This window comes from Tamandua tetradactyla, chromosome 16 (genome assembly GCF_023851605.1).
Source record: "Tamandua tetradactyla isolate mTamTet1 chromosome 16, mTamTet1.pri, whole genome shotgun sequence".
Classification (NCBI taxonomy): domain Eukaryota; kingdom Metazoa; phylum Chordata; class Mammalia; order Pilosa; family Myrmecophagidae; genus Tamandua; species Tamandua tetradactyla.
In genome coordinates this window covers 46,858,269-46,876,406 of record NC_135342.1, presented here as the reverse complement: position 1 = coordinate 46,876,406, position 18,138 = coordinate 46,858,269, and the positions used below count along the sequence as shown (strand labels likewise).

The 18,138-nt window shown below is 45.1% G+C and overlaps 2 protein-coding genes across 2 annotated transcripts in view; one reads left to right on the top strand and one right to left on the bottom strand.

The window, feature by feature from the left end:
* The window catches only part of CHD9 (chromodomain helicase DNA binding protein 9), a 298,663-nt gene extending 296,476 nt beyond the window's left edge, over positions 1–2,187 (bottom strand). The window contains exon 1 of the mRNA XM_077132437.1: positions 2,082–2,187. The gene's annotated coding sequence lies outside the window, so the exon portion shown is untranslated. The remainder of the gene's footprint in view (positions 1–2,081) is intronic.
* A 7,942-nt stretch (positions 2,188–10,129) lies between these two features.
* CHD9NB (CHD9 neighbor) lies at positions 10,130–11,564 on the top strand. Its single transcript, XM_077133635.1, has one exon. The coding sequence runs from the start codon at positions 10,606–10,608 to the stop codon at positions 10,762–10,764; it is 159 nt and encodes a 52-aa protein (XP_076989750.1). The 5' UTR covers positions 10,130–10,605; the 3' UTR covers positions 10,765–11,564.
* Positions 11,565–18,138: the final 6,574 nt, after the last annotated feature.

Sequence of the window (18,138 nt, the reverse complement as noted above, 5' to 3'; positions counted from 1 at the left end):
TTGAATGAACGAAGAGCCAATTCCACGAAAACACTTTGCTCAAAGCAGTGATTGCTAGCGTTGATGGAGCATGCACCACATGCCTGCCCTGTGCTAAGTGCTTTTTCTCTCTGTTCTCAGGAACAGCAGAATATTGTACTTTGCATGTGGGCTCTGGTGTCAGATCACCTGACTTCAAACAAGGGGTCCACTCCTTCTTAATTTTATAACACCGAGCAAGTTCTTTAGCCTCTCTGAGCCTCAGCTTCCTCTTCTATCAAACGGGGTGTGCTGGTTTGAAAGGAAGTATGCCCCCTAAGAAAAGTCATGTTTTGATATAAATCCCATTTCTTAAAGGTAGAATAATCTCTATTCAATACTGTATGTTTGAAACTGTAATGAGATCATCTCCCTGGTTGATGTGATTTAGTCAAGAATGGTTGTTGTTAAACTGGATTAGGGGATGACATGTCTCCACCCATTTGAGTGGGTCTTGATTAGTTTCTGAAGCTCTATAAAAGAAGAAACATTTTGGAGAGAGAGATTCAGAGAGAGCAGAGAATGCTGCAGCACCACGATGCAGAGAGTCCACCAGCCAGCGACCTTTGGAGATGAAGAAGGAAAATGCCTCCTGGGGAGCTTCATGAAACAGGAAGCCAGGAGACAAAGCTAGCAGATGATGCCTCCTTCGCCATGTGTCCTTCCAGCTGAGAGAGAAGTCCTGACTGTGTTTGCCATGTGCCGTCTCACTTGAGAGAGAAACCCTGAACTTCATCGGCCCTCTTGAACCAAGGTATCTTTCCCTGGATGCCTTTGATTGGACATTTCTATAGACTTGTTTTAATTGGGACATTTTCTCAGCCTTAGATCTGTAAACTAGCAACTCATCAAATTCCCCTTTTTAAAAGCCATTCCGTTTCTGGTGTATTGCATTCCAGCAGCTAGCAAACTAGAACACGGGGTGATTATAGTCCCAGCTCCTGAGTTATGGTTAGGGGTCACTGTGGCCATGCACAGAAAGCACTAACCATAGCACCTGGTACAGAGGGGGAACCCTTAATAAACATTAGCTTTGATTGCTAGTAATTTCCATGGCAACCCAAGAATTTAATACTATCATATCAGTTTTACAGATCAGGAAATTGAGGCTGAGGTTGTTTAGGTGAGTGGTCGAGGGTCACACATAAGGAAGGGGTGGCTCTGGGGACTCCAAACCCACTCTGGTAACCACTTTGCTGCTATATAAATATAAGGGGTGATTTTTATTGGTTTGTAAGGGCTCTGTCTGGGCCATCTCAGCTCCGTTCAGGACAGAGTTGAGGGCAGCTCTTCCCGCCAGCTGAACTTCTCTGAGATCAGGGTGAAGTCGCAGGAGTCTTCTCTCAGATTTGTGTCTTTCCCTTCCTCACTCACTTGCAAGTTTAAACTTTCAGAACCGGCCCTAATGGGGGGATTTGGTTTGTGATCTTGGGTTTGACAGCTCAGAAGCAGAGTATTTCCCACTAAAAAGGTACATTTAAGGGGGGATGGGGAGGGAGAGAATTGGCATTCAGGGCTGTAACAAACCCCCCACCTTTCCTCCAACCTTTTAGATGAGGGGTCCTCAAACTTGGCTGCAAGGTGAAATCTCCGCAGGAACTTTAAAATATCTGGATGCTCAGGGGCCAACGCAGACCAATTACCTCTGACTCTCTGAGGCAGAGGCATTTTTTTCATGCTCCCCAAGTGATCCCACTGAGCAGCCAAGTTGGAGAAGATGTGCGTTGGCTCTTACCAGCACTCAGCTCCAACCCTGAAGTCGCTTTGGGCCACAGTAAACTCCTTTCTCCTTTAAGGACTGGCTGAGTGGCGATGTGGGCACGCTTTCCGGAGGCACGGGCCAGTGGCGGATGTCTGTGTGCGAGCCTCGCTGGTGTCTGCCCTGCCCCTAGGCCCGGCTCCGAGACCGCGGGTCTCCGGGTCGCCTCAGGCAACACCACGCGTGGCTGCTCCGACTGCTCTGGTTCTCTCGCTACAGACCGCAAGCGGGGCTCGGCGGCTGCCACGCTGCCCACCCCCAGCTCAGAGGTTCGCAGGAAACGCCCATGGCTCGGGAATCCTACCTTGGCTGCCGGCTCTGCCCTCCAGCCCCCGGGATCCTGGGCCTCAGGTTGGAGCAGGCGCTGGGCTCCGCCACCGCCTTGGCCTGCGCCTGCGAGGCTCCCATTAGGACGCAGGCGCCACCTAGTGGGCGCGAGGCGGCCGCGGGGGACCCGGCCTAGCGGCAGGCGCTTGGTGGGGGCGGAAATGCAGCGCAGGCTTCCCACGTGGGCGGTTTTCCACCACGCCAGGAGCCCCGGGCGCAAATCGGGGCACAGAAGCCTGAACTTGCTGAACTTTCGCTAGGGAGCACGGAGGCACGACCATACTCTGGCTACTGAGATCCGTCCTGGGATTTTCCTGGCAAGTCTCAGGGATCTTTTCTTTCATACCACAGCTTTAAATACACTCCGATTTGGCGTGGTCTCGCTTGTAAATATACTGGAAACATCAAAAGATGAAGGACTGGGTTTCTCTCAAGCCCATGGAGGCCTGCTCCCATCCACACCCTTTCCTCTTGTCACCCCTACTCCCCCTCCCCTTACCTTGTATCCTGTTCACACCACTCACTTCGGCCGCACTTTATTACAGGTCTGTCTGTGTCAAGCCCCGTGTCCCCAAGAGTTGGCTGTCTGGGTAGGTAGCACCTGAATGGGGTGCCAGTGGTATTTCCCTGGGAATGGGGCTGTCCTGACCCTGTAGGAAATTTAGCATCCTTGACTCCTTGGTACTAAATGCCAGTAGTCACCCTTAGTCATTGCAGCAACCAAAATTACCCCCTCTTCTGTGCTGTCTTCTGTGGTGAGGGGGAACTGCCCTAGGCTGAGAACCCATTACCTGATCACTAAGATTGGGTAGCACTTTATGACCATGTTCTACTGTCAGGCTTTCTCAGGGCTGTGGGGAACCCTCAGTCACTCCTGAGGCTCCCAGTATTTTTTTTTAACAAAGACATGCAAAACCAGGGTTATAAAAGTCTCGGGCTATTTAAAGTGCTTACATTTTGTTTACTTCTTCAGTCAACAATTGTTAACTGAGTACCTACTACGCACCAGGTACTTTTCTACAAACAGGACAGAACAAAGAACAAAATACAGCAACCCCTCTGCCCTTGTGGAGCTTGTGGAGCTGACATGTAATGTAACAATGAATACTTTGACACACACACGAATGTCATGCAGTGTAATCAAGCTCTTCACGGGATAAGTATAGGATTTGTAAAGCAAATCTCAATTTATAGGGCGCTGAAGGCAGAGTGGCCTGATGATGGTTACATGTCTTCTAAAATTATATGGGGAATGTTTTCTTTTACTCCGGGCTGTGATGGTATTTGGGGATAATGTCACCAGTTGAAAATTGAGGTGCCTTACAAAAGGGAGACCTGGAACAAATCTGCCCCCTGGCCCACTCCCCTCCAGTCTCCATTCTAGTGCACCAAATACTTAATCCCTGGCCTCTCTGTCCTCGTGTAATCTGGTCAAAGTGAACATCAAGGACAGAAGAGGAGGAGGAGGAGGTGTTGCCTGTGGGCAGTGCCTGGAAGGGCAAAGGGCAAGAGTGTCACTAACAGGGCCCAGCCCCAGCCTACTCACCGCAGGCTGGTGCCCTGGCAGAGGTGAACCCGTCAGGCAGCGCTGACAGCCCACTGCAAGTCCCAGCTGGCAGGCACACTTTCTGTTCGTTCACTTTAAAGTGCCTCTGAGTCACTTCCAGATGGTCCTTGCCCCAGTCCTTGCAATAGCTCCCCTCTTCCCCACTGCACGCCAAAGCATGTCCGGGCAAAGTTCTAGATTATAACCTCGGGGATTCTGACATCTGGTATCACTTATGAGGTTAAGGGCTTCCTACTGTCTTTCTCCTCTGAGTTCACCTAGCATTTTTTTTTCTTTTTTCTTCTCTCATTCCACTGATCACAGTGTTTTAGAAGCTGCAGGGTTATCTGGGCTGTCTTCCCCTTAGGCTATGGTCTCATTGAAGGACACAGCACAGTGTGGTAGTAACATCAACACAAGAGCAGTGGTCTATATTTATAGTGAATTAAGCACTAGGAATCTTAGGTTGACTGTTTCGTGTAATCCTCACAATGGTCTTATGAGAAACAGTCACTATTTTTATTTTTTCCCATGTAATAGACAAGGAAACTGAGACTCATGGTGTTGAAGAAACTTGTCCTAGGTGAAAGTTAGCCAGTAGTATGACCAGGACTTCAATCTGATTGCCTGCCTTTAGATCACATGCCCTAGAGCACCTGTCTCCTGCTTATTTGTTTGTTTTTCTTAAATTTGCTATTTTGAGATAATTTCAAGCTTCCAGGACAGTTGCAAAAATAATACAAAACCCATACAGAGAAACCCAACAAAATCCCCCCCCATAGCCAGATCCATTAAGTTCAATATTTTTCCCACGTTTGCTATATCACGCTATCAGTCCATCTATTTGTCTATTTTCTGAACATTCCAAAGTAGATTGTATACATCATGTTCCATTGAGCACGTAATGCTTGCGTGGACATTTCCTTAGAATAAAGATATTCACTTATATAATCATCTTAAGTAAAGTTCAAGAATTTTAACATTGACATAAAGCGTTTAGTCTATATTCCAAATGTTCATATCTCCCAGTAAAGTCCTTTTGGGCCTTTTCTCCTCCATTATGAGATCTAGGCCGGGATCATGTATTGTATTGAATTGTGTCTTTTGTTGTTGTTTTTAATGGTGGAAACATTAAAACATAAACATAAACATAAACTTCATAACATAAACAACATAAACTTCCCTATTTCAGCTATTCCCAAGCATACCATTCATTGGAATTAATCACATTCACAATTCACTACTGTTTATTAAACAGCTACTGTTCTAGTTTGCTAGTTGCCGGAATGCAATATACCAGAAACAGAATGGCTTTTAAAAAGGGGAATTTAATAAGTTGCTAGTTTACAGTTCTGAGGCTGAGAAAATGTCCCAATTAAAGCAAGTCTATAGAAATGTCCAATCAAAGGCATCCAGGGAAAGAAACCTTGAATCAAGAAGGCCGATGAAATTCAGGGTTTCTCTCTCAAGTGAGAAGGCACGTGGTGAACACAGTCAGGGCTTTTCTCTCAGCTGGAAGGGCACATGGTTAAGGAGGCATCATCTGCTAGCTTTCTCTTCTGGCTTCCTGTTTCATGAAACTCCCCGGGAGGCATTTTCCTTCTTCATCTCCAAAGGTTGCTGGCTCGTGGACTCTCTGCATCGTGGTGCTGCAGCATTCTCTGCTCTCTCCGAATCTCCTTCATTCTCCAAAATGTTTCCTCTTTTATAGGACTTCAGAAACTAATCAAGACCCACCCAAATGGGTGGAGACACACCTCTACCTAATCCAGTTTAACAACCACTTTTGATTAAATCACATCTCCAGGGAGATGATCTAATTGCAGTTTCAAGCATACAGTATTGAATAGGGATTATTCTGCCTTTACAAAATGGGATTTAGATTAAAACATGGCTTTTCTAGGGGACATACATCCTTTCAAACCAGCACGACTACTATGTGCCGAACACTGCTTTACATGTGGGACAGGACGGGTGAAGGGTTCCCTTTTTTTATGCCTCTTGTTCTTTCCCATCCTTTCCTTCAAAGGGAGAATTTGGTTTATTTCCTTCTGTTTTTAAAATACAGTCATAAAGTTATGTCATGAGACATGAACTGTTTTACTAGGAAAGGGCTTATTTATCTACTAGAATGATGCTTCTTTGAAGAGGGTGAGGATCCTCTATTGTCCATCGTGGATGGAGCTAGAGATGGGGGTACAAGGGCCATGGGCAGGATGGTGTTTGGACCCTGGCAGAAGAAGAGAAAGAAGGAGACAGGGATGCTGGAGACCAGGCAGAAAGGGTTGGGTGTCCATCCTGGGGAGGACATTTGGTGCTGTGAAGTTGGCCCTGTGGACTGAATGGCAGCATGACGGGAACATTTTTGAGAGTAAGAGGGGGCAGGAGTGAGACTGGGCACTTTGCAGTCATAGATTAGACCTACCAACCCTGCCAGATGTGATGGGGTGGCAGAAATGCTGTCTCATTGACTCTTCTCCAAGGTCCCAAGAAAGGTTATTATTAGTTGCATCTCACAGATGAGTAAATCGAGAGTCAGAGTGGTTAAGCAACTTGCTGAAGGCCATACAGCTAGTACAATGTAGGGCTGGTATTCACCCCAGGTTCCTTTCATGCTGAAACCGATGCTTCTAACCACAACAATGTCGCTGCCTTTCCATAAATGAGTGATGAGTTAAACTGCTAGGGTGTGTTTTCATTTCTTCATTTTGGCCACAATGTCTTTCCCTCCTCTACTAGCTAATACTCTGTTCATCTTTCTAGGTCCAGCTTTAATGTGGCTCCCTCTAGGATTTCTCCCCTGTTCTCTATTCCCAGTGGGACCTGGGAGAAACCAGAGGGAGGGAGGAGAGAGAAGTCCTCCAACTCAAGGAATGATCAGTCCCCTGACCCAGCTCTTTTGCTGTAAGGTGGTCCTCTCTTCCCTGTCTCCCTCCAGTTCTGGGCCAAATAATGGTCAGGCTCTTAATCTCACACTCTTGACATCCTATAAACACTTCGTACCATATGGCTTAATAAACAGCTGTGGGTGAAATTAGGAGCAGGTGTTTTTTGTTTGTTTACTTTACATTATTTTAATTAATTAATTAATTAGCTTACTGATTTGAGTAAGAAGCAGAAAAGATTTGAAACGGCTTCGAGAACGAGGACCAGCTGACAAGAAAGCCCCTAGGCTACTGACAGCTTTTATTTGATTTTTTTTTTTGTTTGTGTGATTTTTTCTTTAATTTTCTTAAATTAATGTACAGTAAATTTGACTTTTTAATTCTGGTGTACAGTTCTATGAATTTTTTTAACACACATATAGATTTGTATTACTTCTGCCACAATAGGATACAGAACGTTCCATCACCCCCAAAACTTCCTCAACCTATAACTTGGCGTCATGCCTGCCTCCACTGCCCTGTCCTCCACGTTACAGTCATTTTTTTTGAGAATGTCACATAAATGGGATTATAAACAGTGCGTAACCTTAAAGGATTGGTGGCTTTAACTCAGCATAATGCCTGTGAGTTTCATCCACGTTCTCTGCATGTAGCAATAGTTCGCTCATTTCTATTGACTGAGTCGTATCCCACTGTGTAGATATGCTATTGTTTATCCATTTGCATTTGGGTTGTTTCCAGTTTCTGGTTGTGGTTAGAGTCACTCTGAAGATTTGAATACAGGTTTTGTGTGAACATGTGTTTTTATTTTCCCTGGGTAAACAGACAGGGGTAGACTTCTGGGTCATATGGTAGGTGTGTGTTTAACCTCATAAGAAATTGCCAGACTTTTCCGGAGTTGCTGTACCATTGTGCATTCCTACCAGCAACATGTAAGAGTCCCAGTTGCTTTGCGTCCTCACCACCATGAGGTATTGGCAGTTATTTTTGCCAGTCAGTTTTTATTTGTGCTTATGTTTATGTTATTTTTGTAGCTAATACTATCTAAGGAAGCAGTTTAAAGCTGAGAATATTTTGAATGTGTCCTACTCAGGGCCCATCTGTCCTTGAGTTGTCCATACCCCATTTCTCTTTTTGTGTTTTCTTTTTGGCCTCCTTCTATCCCAAGAGCAGTGTCCTCTGAGCCCAGCCTAGCCAGTGGACTCTGCAAGTAACAGTCCCCAGCAGAGGCTGATCCATTTCCGGGTGTTCTAGTTTGCTAGCTGCCGGAATGCAATATACCAGAAACGGAATGGCTTTTTAAAAGGGGAATTTAATGAGTTGCTAGTTTACAGTTCTAAGGCTGAGAAAATGTCCCAATTAAAACAAGTCTATAGAAATGTCCAATCAAAGGCATTCAGGGAAAAGATACCTTGGTTCAAGAAGGCCAATGAAGTTCAGGGTTTCTCTCTCAAGTGAGAAGGCACATGGTGAACACAGTCAGGGCTTCTCTCTCAGCTGGAAGGGCACATGGCGAATACGGTGTCATCTGCTAGCTTTGTCTCCTGGCTTCCTGTTTCATGAAGCTCCCCGGGAGGCGTTTTCCTTCTTCATCTCCAAAGGTCTGGTGGACTCTCTGCTTCGTGGTGCTGCAGCATTCTCCAAATGCCCTCTCTGAGTCTCTCATTCTCCAAAATATTTCCTCTTTTATAGGACTCCAATAAACCAATCAAGATCCACCCAAATGGGTGGAGACATGTCGTCCCCTAATCCAGTTTAACAACCATTCTTGACTAAATCACATCAACCAGGGAGATGATCTCATTACAGTTTCATATATACAGTATTGAATAAGGATTATTCTACCTTTAAGAAATGGGATTTATATTAAAACATGGCTTTTCTTAGGGGGCATGCTTCCTTTCAAACCAGCACACCGGGCGAATTGACTTTAGGTGTGGGCAAGGCCAGCTTCATGGACCCTGTGCTCTTACTGTTGTGAAATTCTTCACAATTTTTGAACAAGCATCTCCCACTCGTATTTTGCACCGGGCTTCACAAATTATGTAACCGGTCCTGGGGCAGGAGGTGGTGCTGGGGTTGAGGCAGAGAGGCGAGGCTTCTCACCAGGCTCACTCAGCAAAGGGCCCATTCCTGACCTCTTGGGTGGCGGCTTTGGTAATCGCTCTCCCTCCATCTATTCCCACCACCACCACCATCTCAGAATGGCCCAGTCTGAGGATTTCTCACCTGGCTCCTGGGGGGATTTGCTTCCTGTCTCTTGGACTGACTTGAGCTCAAAATGATTAACTAGGAGGCTTCACACCCAGCAGCCCAACAGCCAAATGAGAATCTGCCTCAATTAGGGCCTCTTAATTAGAAGGCAGATGGAACCTCCATCCTCCATCTAGTCACCTCCGTACTGGCTGTTCTTTGGGGTTTATATGGGAGAGGTAATGGACAGCATCATACTATCTTCCTAACTGTCACCCTGCCAGGCCCAGTTAGAAAGAAGCTCATTCGAAGAAAGATGATTTATAGGGGAGTTTTACTACATTCCTGCAGATCATGAGTGCCCAGGACCAGGGAGAAGGGGGGGAAAGGGGTACTTGGTAGGGCAGGAGGCATGGGGGAGGGTGCTGGGGGTGGGGACCACAGGCTTTGGGTGCGTTGTATATGGGTTTGCTTCCTGAGCTTGCTGCTTATTAATGGCATGATCTCAGACAACTGAACTAACTGCTCTAAAACTCAATTATTTCAGCTCTGAAGTGGGATTAACAATACTTCCTCATAGGACTGCGGCATGGTGAGGAATAAATGAGAGGACTTGTGTCAAGTTGCGATGGCAGCTGGCATGTACCTGCCCTCCATAAGTGGCTCAGAGCCCATGACACCTTTGATTGCTGCATGTATACAGGGGGGAGCTGGGAAGAATGGAGGCAAGTGTTGCGCTTCTCTGGAAAACCACTCCGCAGACTTGCTTGATTTCCCTGCAGCTTCCTTAGGAGATGGGTCACAAAAAGCAGGTTTCTAGTAGAGATAGGAAAAGGAAATCTAGGTGGGCAGAAATGAAAATAGGGGTCAAATATAAAATGCTGGAGTTTTAACTCCAGTTCCACAGCATGCGAGAAACATTCACATCAGAGGGCATTCACAGCTTTGAAAACCTTTACCTATGTGCCTAGATTAAAAGAGCAATCACAGGTCTACCTACTGATAACATCCATGATGACCTGTGAAGATGGCCTGCTCCAGTCTCTACAAACAGTGAGGTTAGCAGAGCTGCAGAGAAGGTGGAAGACAAATGACATTGAGTTGGAATCTCAACTCTTGCTATTTGCTGGCTGGGAGGAACTAGTTCAGATAAATTACGCCATCTCTCTGTGCCTCGTGGTCCTTTATCTGTTTAATGAGGATGAGGTAATAAAACATTCCCAGGTCATGGGGTTGTTGGGAGGATCAAATCAGATAGTTAATGAGTGTCCACTGCTCTAAGCTCAAAATTACTCTCTGCCTGTTACTTTTACTATTTCTCTGTTTGGGTAACCCCTGGAGTCCACGGTTTTAGGAGTCCCTATTCTTAAGCCCTGCGTGGAGCTGGCATTCTAGGGTATTGTAAGGTCTCCATGCAGGGGGTCTGTGGGTCCCTGAACTGAATGTGACCCTGGTACGTGGAGGGAGGCCACAGCTAGTTGCTGCAGTAACAGGGCTTTCTTTGTATGAGAAGATGCAGGAGGTGTTTACAGGTAACCATGTGTGTGTGTGTTGGGGGAGGGGGAGCAGTGAGTATTCTGTAAAGAAGTTAAAGGTTAAACCCAAGGTAATTCTTCCAGTGGAATGAATGGCCTGGGTCTTTGGAACTAGCCTGGGTAGCAGGAAGGGCTGATCTGCAGGCCCTGCCCACCCCACCCAGGGGCCTCATTATGCAAATTGGATTTGGCATTTTCTCGGTGGTCATAGAAACTGCACCAGCCCTCTTTTCAACAATGCTCTGAGGGAGAATTATTTAACTCTGGGAGACAAGGATCAACTTGCCCAGCTCCTCCTTCCACGAACGTCCAAGGCCGGTCGGACCTCTATGTCCAACGGAGATGGGGTGCCACTCTAGCAAGACCACCAAGGTGGTGGGTGAGTCCCAGAAGCCCAGAGAACAACCTGCAGGAGAAGGGCCAAATCTGGAGAGTGCTACCGAGGCAACAGATGGCAAAGACAGCTCACTGAAGGATGGAACTCCAGAGCCAAAGAGCTGAGATTCTGTTATCTAGAGCTGGACCCTAACTTCATTCCTGGAACTGCCCTTGGCCTAGGTAACTTGAGACAATCCAAGTCCTGATAATCTCTGAATACAGGGAGGGTCTGAGAAGCCCCCCTCCTTGGGATTCAGGCTTCAGAAGTTACCTTCAGCATCCTTTGCTCCTTGGAGTTGTGGGGACGCTAAGGCTGGGAGGAATCTATGGCCCCAGCTCTGCAGTAGAAAGGACAAGCGAAGTCTGCAGACATCCTAAGACTTATGTACAACTTCTAAATGGACAAACCTGAAGTCAGACTGTTCTAGCTCCATGAAGTCTGCTCTTGAGTTGTGGCTGCCCAGTGCCTCTCACCTGCTTCACTTTCCTGAACAATGTGGTCATAACATGGAATGGGGTGTGTGGATCTTGGGTTTGTTTTCTCTTTCTGCCTCTTTTCTTTTTTTTTTTGAATAGCAACATCGCTGACAGGAAGGTTATGCATTTGGCTCATTCCACACCGTTTGTATGAATAATTTAATATTTTAACTTAGAGAATTGCTAATGAATTATGGGAACAATCAGAATCAGGCTGTGATCATGTAAATGGAAGGCAACAAGGTCTTGATTATCTCATAAATGGAGCAATGAGCCCTGGTGGGGTGGAAGGAGGAGGGATACATGTTCTCTGTTTTTTTTTAATTCCTAGAAGAAATATCCCTCTGCTAATATTCATGTGTCTCTTCATATCAAAAGCCTGTCAATTTGAACCCTTTGGCATCTGAGCTATCTGTATCCAGCCTTGAAAAATATTTTCCTGTTTACTAACATGTCTGTCAGCCTTTCTCTTTTTTTTCTGCACGTGTTTTGTTTTTAATTCGACTCAAAAAACTTTTAATTTGAAATCTCATGGACATGTTTGCAAATAATGATGCCACAACACATTGAAAGACAGGATCGGGAATTTGAGATTACAGGATCAACTGGGAAGGGTGGGTTTATTTCTGTAGAACAGGAGTGAAAAGAAATCCTATGGAGCCTTTTCTATGTTCCAGGCATTAAGCCGAGAAGTTTATATGGATGGTTTAATTTAACCTTCACAATCACCCCAGTGTGTAGATGAGGACATTGAGGTGCCATGAGGTTAAGTAACTTGCCTAAGTACGGACACCTAGGAAGGGGCAGAACCTAGAATTGAATCACAGCTCTGTGGCTTCTGAAGCCATGCTGCTAACCACCGAAGTGCCCTGTTGCATGCAGAGTGTTTTTCCATGGGCACGCTGAACCCCGAGTCCCACTGTAGCCTGTGCATAAAATAGTCCCTTTTTCTTTACTCATTGAAACCTGCCTGGGGAGACATGGACAACTGGTCAACCTGGAGCTGAGTCCCTTTTGCAGGTTGGGCAATTCACTGAGGGCTTTTCATCTTTACTCTGGTGGTGGGAGAGGTGGGGGAAAGGCAAGCTACTGGAAAAGGACCCTTCTTTTTCATCATAACAACTTGAGAAGCTGAGTAGGATTCTTTTGAGTCTACCAGGCAGCTGTGGTCAAGAGGAGAAGGAGGGAGGAAGGGCAAGAAGAAAGTCTGAAAAATGACTACAAAAATTTCCTTTTGCTTCCACATAGCCTGGTGTCATCCAGAAAGGTGCAGGAGAGATGGGGCCTCGTCATCTGGCCCGAAGCCTTGCTCTGTCCCTGGGGGTGGTAAACTTTCTGTGGGCCCGGAAACAGGCCTGAGCTTGCAGCTGGGGATCAGGAAGTTTGGGGCCTCTTTCTACAGCTTACTGGGGATAGGCCAAGCTCTGCTGCTTTTAATTTTTTTTAGACAATTGTGTTTCTCTCCCTCCTCCCTCCTAATGGAAATTCACCCTGTAGAACGTAGTTGTGTCTGGTAAAAGCTACTCGCGGTGTTGGCATGGGGGCCTCAGTGGAAAGAATTCTCAGCTGGAGGTGAGGTTTGAGGGCGGGTGGTGCTTCTTTCACATGCTCCTGTGGGGTACAACTCACTCAGCTTCCTACCAAATCAAACGAAAAAGGCTCCGGGTCCTTAGAAGTTCAGAAACAGAGTGGTTTGCTTTGCTTCCTTGGGGAATGGAGCAAGATGCTCACTTAATTAAATTCAAGGTCTCTGAGGGCTTTTAAAAACAGGATTCTTCATCCACCCCCAGCTGCGGCAGGCATGTTGCAATTTGCTGGGAAGTTAATCTGTAACAGGAGAAAGCACCCAGTTTCTTTTTAAGGACGTCCCAGTTGTTTCACAGGGGCTTAGTATCACTCATCTATCTCCCCATGAAGCACAGGAAGGGCTCAACTGGTGAAAATGACCAGGATTATATATATTTTTCAATACAGCATTAACTTTAGGTCTACACAGTTTCTCTCTATTATTTGAAAGCCATTGCTGTAATTGCTTTTCAAACTGCTGGAAGAGGAGAGAATTATTTATTAGTTCACTTATCTATCTGTCTATCCTTCCTTCCTTCCCTCCCTCTCTCCAACCATTCAGCTCTTCCTCTGGATTTTTCACTTAGAGGAGGCAATAAATTTCCTCTTTTAAACCAGTTCACTCATTCAACAAACACTTGCTGGGTTTCTCATCTTTTCTGTCATTCACTCATTCCTTCATTTCTCTGTTGCTCCATTGCTTCAGTAGTTACTGTGTGACTCCTCTATGCCAAACTCCTAAATGCTAGTAAAAGGTGAAAACTCCATCTTAGTGGAAGCACAGCCTGAAACAGCATGGCCCACAGAGATTTTTGTGGTCCAGGGGAGGCCCAAGTTGAATTTCAAGAAAAAGGAGGAATTAGTCGAGGAAAAAGGCTGCCCATCTGTGTGGGATGGGGGGTGCAGGGTTGCTGGAGTCTGGAGTACAGGTTACATGGTGTCAAGGAGTAAGGCTAGAACAGGATCAGGTCATGGAGGGCCTTGGATTTTACACCAGAGTTTATCCTGTGGGTGACACGGAAGGGCTTTAGGAGGAAGAGTGATGGTAGGACTCTGTTGTTTTGTCCTCTGGTGACAAATCCCACCTCTTCTCTTGGGGAAGAATCCTTCTCTTACTCACTCTTAGTCCACAGGACTGAGATGATGGATCCCACTCTCAGGCTCAAGGTCTGTCCTTGGTCAAAGTGATCCATTCAAGGAAGTGCAAATGACCCAAACCAGGCCATTGAGAGACTTCCCTGGGACTTCCATCAAAGCAGTTAAGAAAGAAGACTTGGGCCGGCCACGGTGGCTCAGCAGGCAAGAATGCCCACCTGCCATGCCAGAGGACCTGGGTTTGATTCCCGGTGCCTGCTTGTGTAAATAAAAAGAAAGAAGAGTTCACTTTCCCTTGGAATTAATAAAATTGTAGGATTTAAACCCAGAACTTTTTTTTTTTTTTTTTTTGATGACAGTCAAGAACTCTGCCTGCTGAGCCACCATGACCCACCCCTAAACCTGGAACTTTTTAGAGACAATTCTGTCACTGGAGAGGGCCTGTTTGAGAGTGAAGCCATAGAGCAGAATGGAACTGAGCCAAGGAGAGACAGATCTCTAATTATTTCATTAGATCAACTGGATTCAATCATTCCAGAAGCTAATCCTCCCCTGGATTATTTATACAAGCCAATAAATCCACACCCTTTTCTTTTGTTTCATCTAAAGTGTTTTGAATTTGGTTTCTGTCATTTTTAAGAAGTTCTGAGTAAATGAAGTGATCAACTCCTACTGGATTTGAACATTAGGTTAGCCTCTTGGAGCATGGATTTGAGAGAGATAAGGCTAGAAGCAGGAATAACAATTAAGAGATAACTGCCTGGCCTAGAAAAGAAAGGTGTATCAGCTCCTGCTATTTCTATTTATAGCCATTTTGTAACCAGCCACAAAATCTTGGTGATAGACAAGAATAAGGCTTTCCCCCCCTCTTTCTCTTGCACCTGTCTGTAGCTCAAGGTGGTTCAGGTGACTTAGGCTACCTGAGACATGTTCACATGGCAAACGGTAGGAACACATGAGATTGAGTCCAGCCACACAGCCACAGTTATATCCTTTATCATCCCATCGCCCACCTGAACAAACCCAACATCAACAGATAGGGAGGTGCTCTCCTGTCATGGAAATGGGGGGCAGGGAGGTGAGTATTTGTTGCCCAATAATCTCCACCACGAAAGTGAGACAGTGGAGAGGACACTTTCATGAACTGCTTAGATGGTGAAAATAACAGGTTTTGGTGATTGGATTTACAAAGGGCTCGTAGGAGAGAAAGGTGTCAAGGTTTCTACTTTGGTGGTGGGTCTATAGGATGCCACCACATGAGTAAGGGGTCCTGGGAGGAGGGGCAGGTTTAGAGGGAAGATGAGGAGTTAGGTTTTGGAGGGACCTTGTCTAAAGTATTCATGGGACAAAATAAAAATAATACTGTCATAGCAAACACTTATGTCACTGCTACTTTGTCCAGGTACTGTTCTCAAAGCTTAACATAAAGGGGTTATTTTCATTTAATCTTCACAGCCACCTTATCCTCACTACAAATTAAATACAAGGAGGTAAGTAATTTACCCAAGGGCTTAGAACAGTCAGTGACAGAGATGGACATGAACTGGGCAGTTTGATGCCAGAGACTGAGTAGATTTGCTCCCTGCACCTTCTCCCCACACACAGGTACACTGGGGGGGCGGGGGGAGGTGCTGCCTATAGCAGAGGAGCACGTGTTCAGGACAGAACCCTGGCAAGCCTGATCTTTAAGGGCCCTGAGGGTGGAAAAGCCACAAAGAGCTGGAGAAAGATGAGGCGTCACATTGATGTGAGATGACAATGACAATGGCTACCAAGGCAGCTTGGTAAGGAGCAAGCGCTGTGTACTGGGCTCATAAATGCTTTACGAACATTTCTAAGTCGACCCTCACAATAGCTCCACAGGGTGGATAAAATCCACGCATTAGGGATAAAATAACACATGTGTAAATGTTGGATAAATTGCCCAAGTTCTCATAACTAGTTAGTAGCAGAGCAAGACTTTGCACCCCAAAGGCCAAGGTTTTAATCACTGTGGTGGTGTGCTGATTTGAAACTGTCATGGACCCCAGAAAAGCCATGTCTTTTAATCCTCATTCAATATTGCTGGGTGGGATCTTTTTTGATTATTTCCATGGAGACTGACCCACCCAACTGTGGGTGGGACTTTTTGATTAGGCGGTCTCCATGGAGATGCATCTCCACCGATTTAAGGTAGGGTTGCTTCCTGGAGTCCTTTAAGAGTGAACTATTTTGGAAAAAGCTTCAGTGTCAGCAGAGCAACAGAGCCCACACAGCCAGACCTTTGGAGATGCAGATAGGAAAACGCCCCTGCAGAAGCCTCATGAAATGAGAACAGAAAGCTAGCAGATGTTACCATGTGCCCTCCCAGCTGACAGAGGTTTTCCACATGGCATCAGCCTTTCTTTTCCTTTTTTTTTTTTAACTTTTATTGAGAAACATCCACACACACAGAGTCCAACCATATTATACAATCAATGGCTTACAATATCATAGCATAGCTGTGTATTCATCACCATGATCATTTTTAAAACATTTTCATCACTCGAGAAAAAGAAATAAAAAGGAAAAAAGAACTCATACGTCCCATATCCCTTAGCCCTCCCTCTCACTGACCCACAGTATTTCAATCTATCCAATTTTTATTTTTTATTTTTTTAATCTATCCAGTTTTTAACCCTTTATCTCCCTCTATTATTTATTTATTTTTGTCCTTATTTTTATTTACTCATCTGTCCATACTGTGGATAAAAGGAGCATCAGATATAAGGTTTTCACAATCACACAGTCACATTGTAAAAGCTATATAGTTTTACAGTCTTCTTCAAGAATCAAGGTTGTGTTTGAACAGTTTCACATACTTCTCTCCAGCCACTCCAATACACTATAAACTATAAAGGGATATCTATATCATACATAAGAATAACCTCTGTTCGTAATCTCTCAGCCAGTGAGACTTTATTTTGTCTCATTCCTCTCTTCCCCCTTTTGATCAAGAAGGCTTTCTCATTCACATGATGCCAGGGCCTCGCTTATCCTGGGAGTCAGGTCCCATAATGCCAGGGAGATTTACACCCCTGGGAATCATGTTCCACATAGAGGGGAGGGCAGTAAGTTCACCTGCCAAGTTGGCTTCGAGAGAGAGGCCACATCTGAGCAACAAAAGAGGTTCTCTGGGGGTGACTCTTAGGCATAATTATAAGCAAGGTTAGCTTCTCCTTTGCAGGAATGAGCTTCATAGGGGCAAGCCCCAAGATTGAGGGCTCAACCTTTTGAACTGGTTGTCCCCACTGCATGCAAGAATATCAAGAATCCCCCAAATGGGGAAGTTGAATATTTCCGCCTTTCTTCCCAGCTCCCCAAGGGGACTTTGCAAACACTTTTTTATTCTCTGCACAACTTACTCTGGGCTATATCCGGGTATCATACTAACCTGTACAAACCAACAAGATCTCATGCCCTATTCAAGATTCCATGTAGTTATGGTGTTCAAGTAAACTGACTATACAAGATAAATTATATAATATGCTACCCAAAATATCAATTTTACATCAAATAAACATCTGCCCCTTTGGTCTCACACAGAGGTTGAAGAAAATATGGGCCATATAATCCAGTATGCTGGTTTACCATAGTCTTATTCAGATCAGCTTCATTCATTCTCAGATGAATCAGATGAAGTCTGATTACTTTTTTTTTTTTCTAGCTTTTTTTAACAGTGTGGCATCAGCCTTTCTTGAATGAAGATAACCTTTTGTTGATGCCTTAATCTGGACATTTTCACAGCCTTAGAACTGTAAAATTGCAACTTATAAATTCCCCTTTTAAAAACTGTTCTGTTTCTGGTATATTGCATTCCAGCAGCTTTAGCAAACTAAAACAAGTGGGTTGAATAGTGCCTTCCCCAGGCCCACCCCCAATTCCTGTCTTCCTAGAACCTGAGAATGTGGCCTTATTTGGAAATAAGGTTTTTGCACCTCTAATCAGGTTAGGATGAGGTCACACTGGATTAGGATAGGCCCTATATCTGCTGACTGCTACCTATATAAGAAAAAGGAGAGGGGAATTAGGCACAGAAACATAGGGGAAGAAGATGGAGGCAGAGATTAGAGTTATGCTGCTATAAACAAAGAACTGCTGGGGCCACCAGAAGCCAGGAGAGGCAAGGAAGGATCTTCCCTAGAGCTTCCAAGGAAGCATGACCCTGCAATATCTCGATTTGGGACTTCAAACTATGAGAGAATAAATTCGTATGTTTTAAGTCACCCAGTTTGTGGTACTTTGTTATGGCAGCCGCTATGCTATCATAACCGAGAAATTACAAGGGATGATTATGGTTGCTGAATAATATAGAAACTCCTTTTTGCTTTTTGGCATATT

Excerpts from the sequence above, each read along its gene's own strand:
- CHD9NB (XM_077133635.1), top strand. The coding sequence starts at position 10,606 with ATGGGGTGCCACTCTAGCAAGACCACCAAGGTGGTGGGTGAGTCCCAG.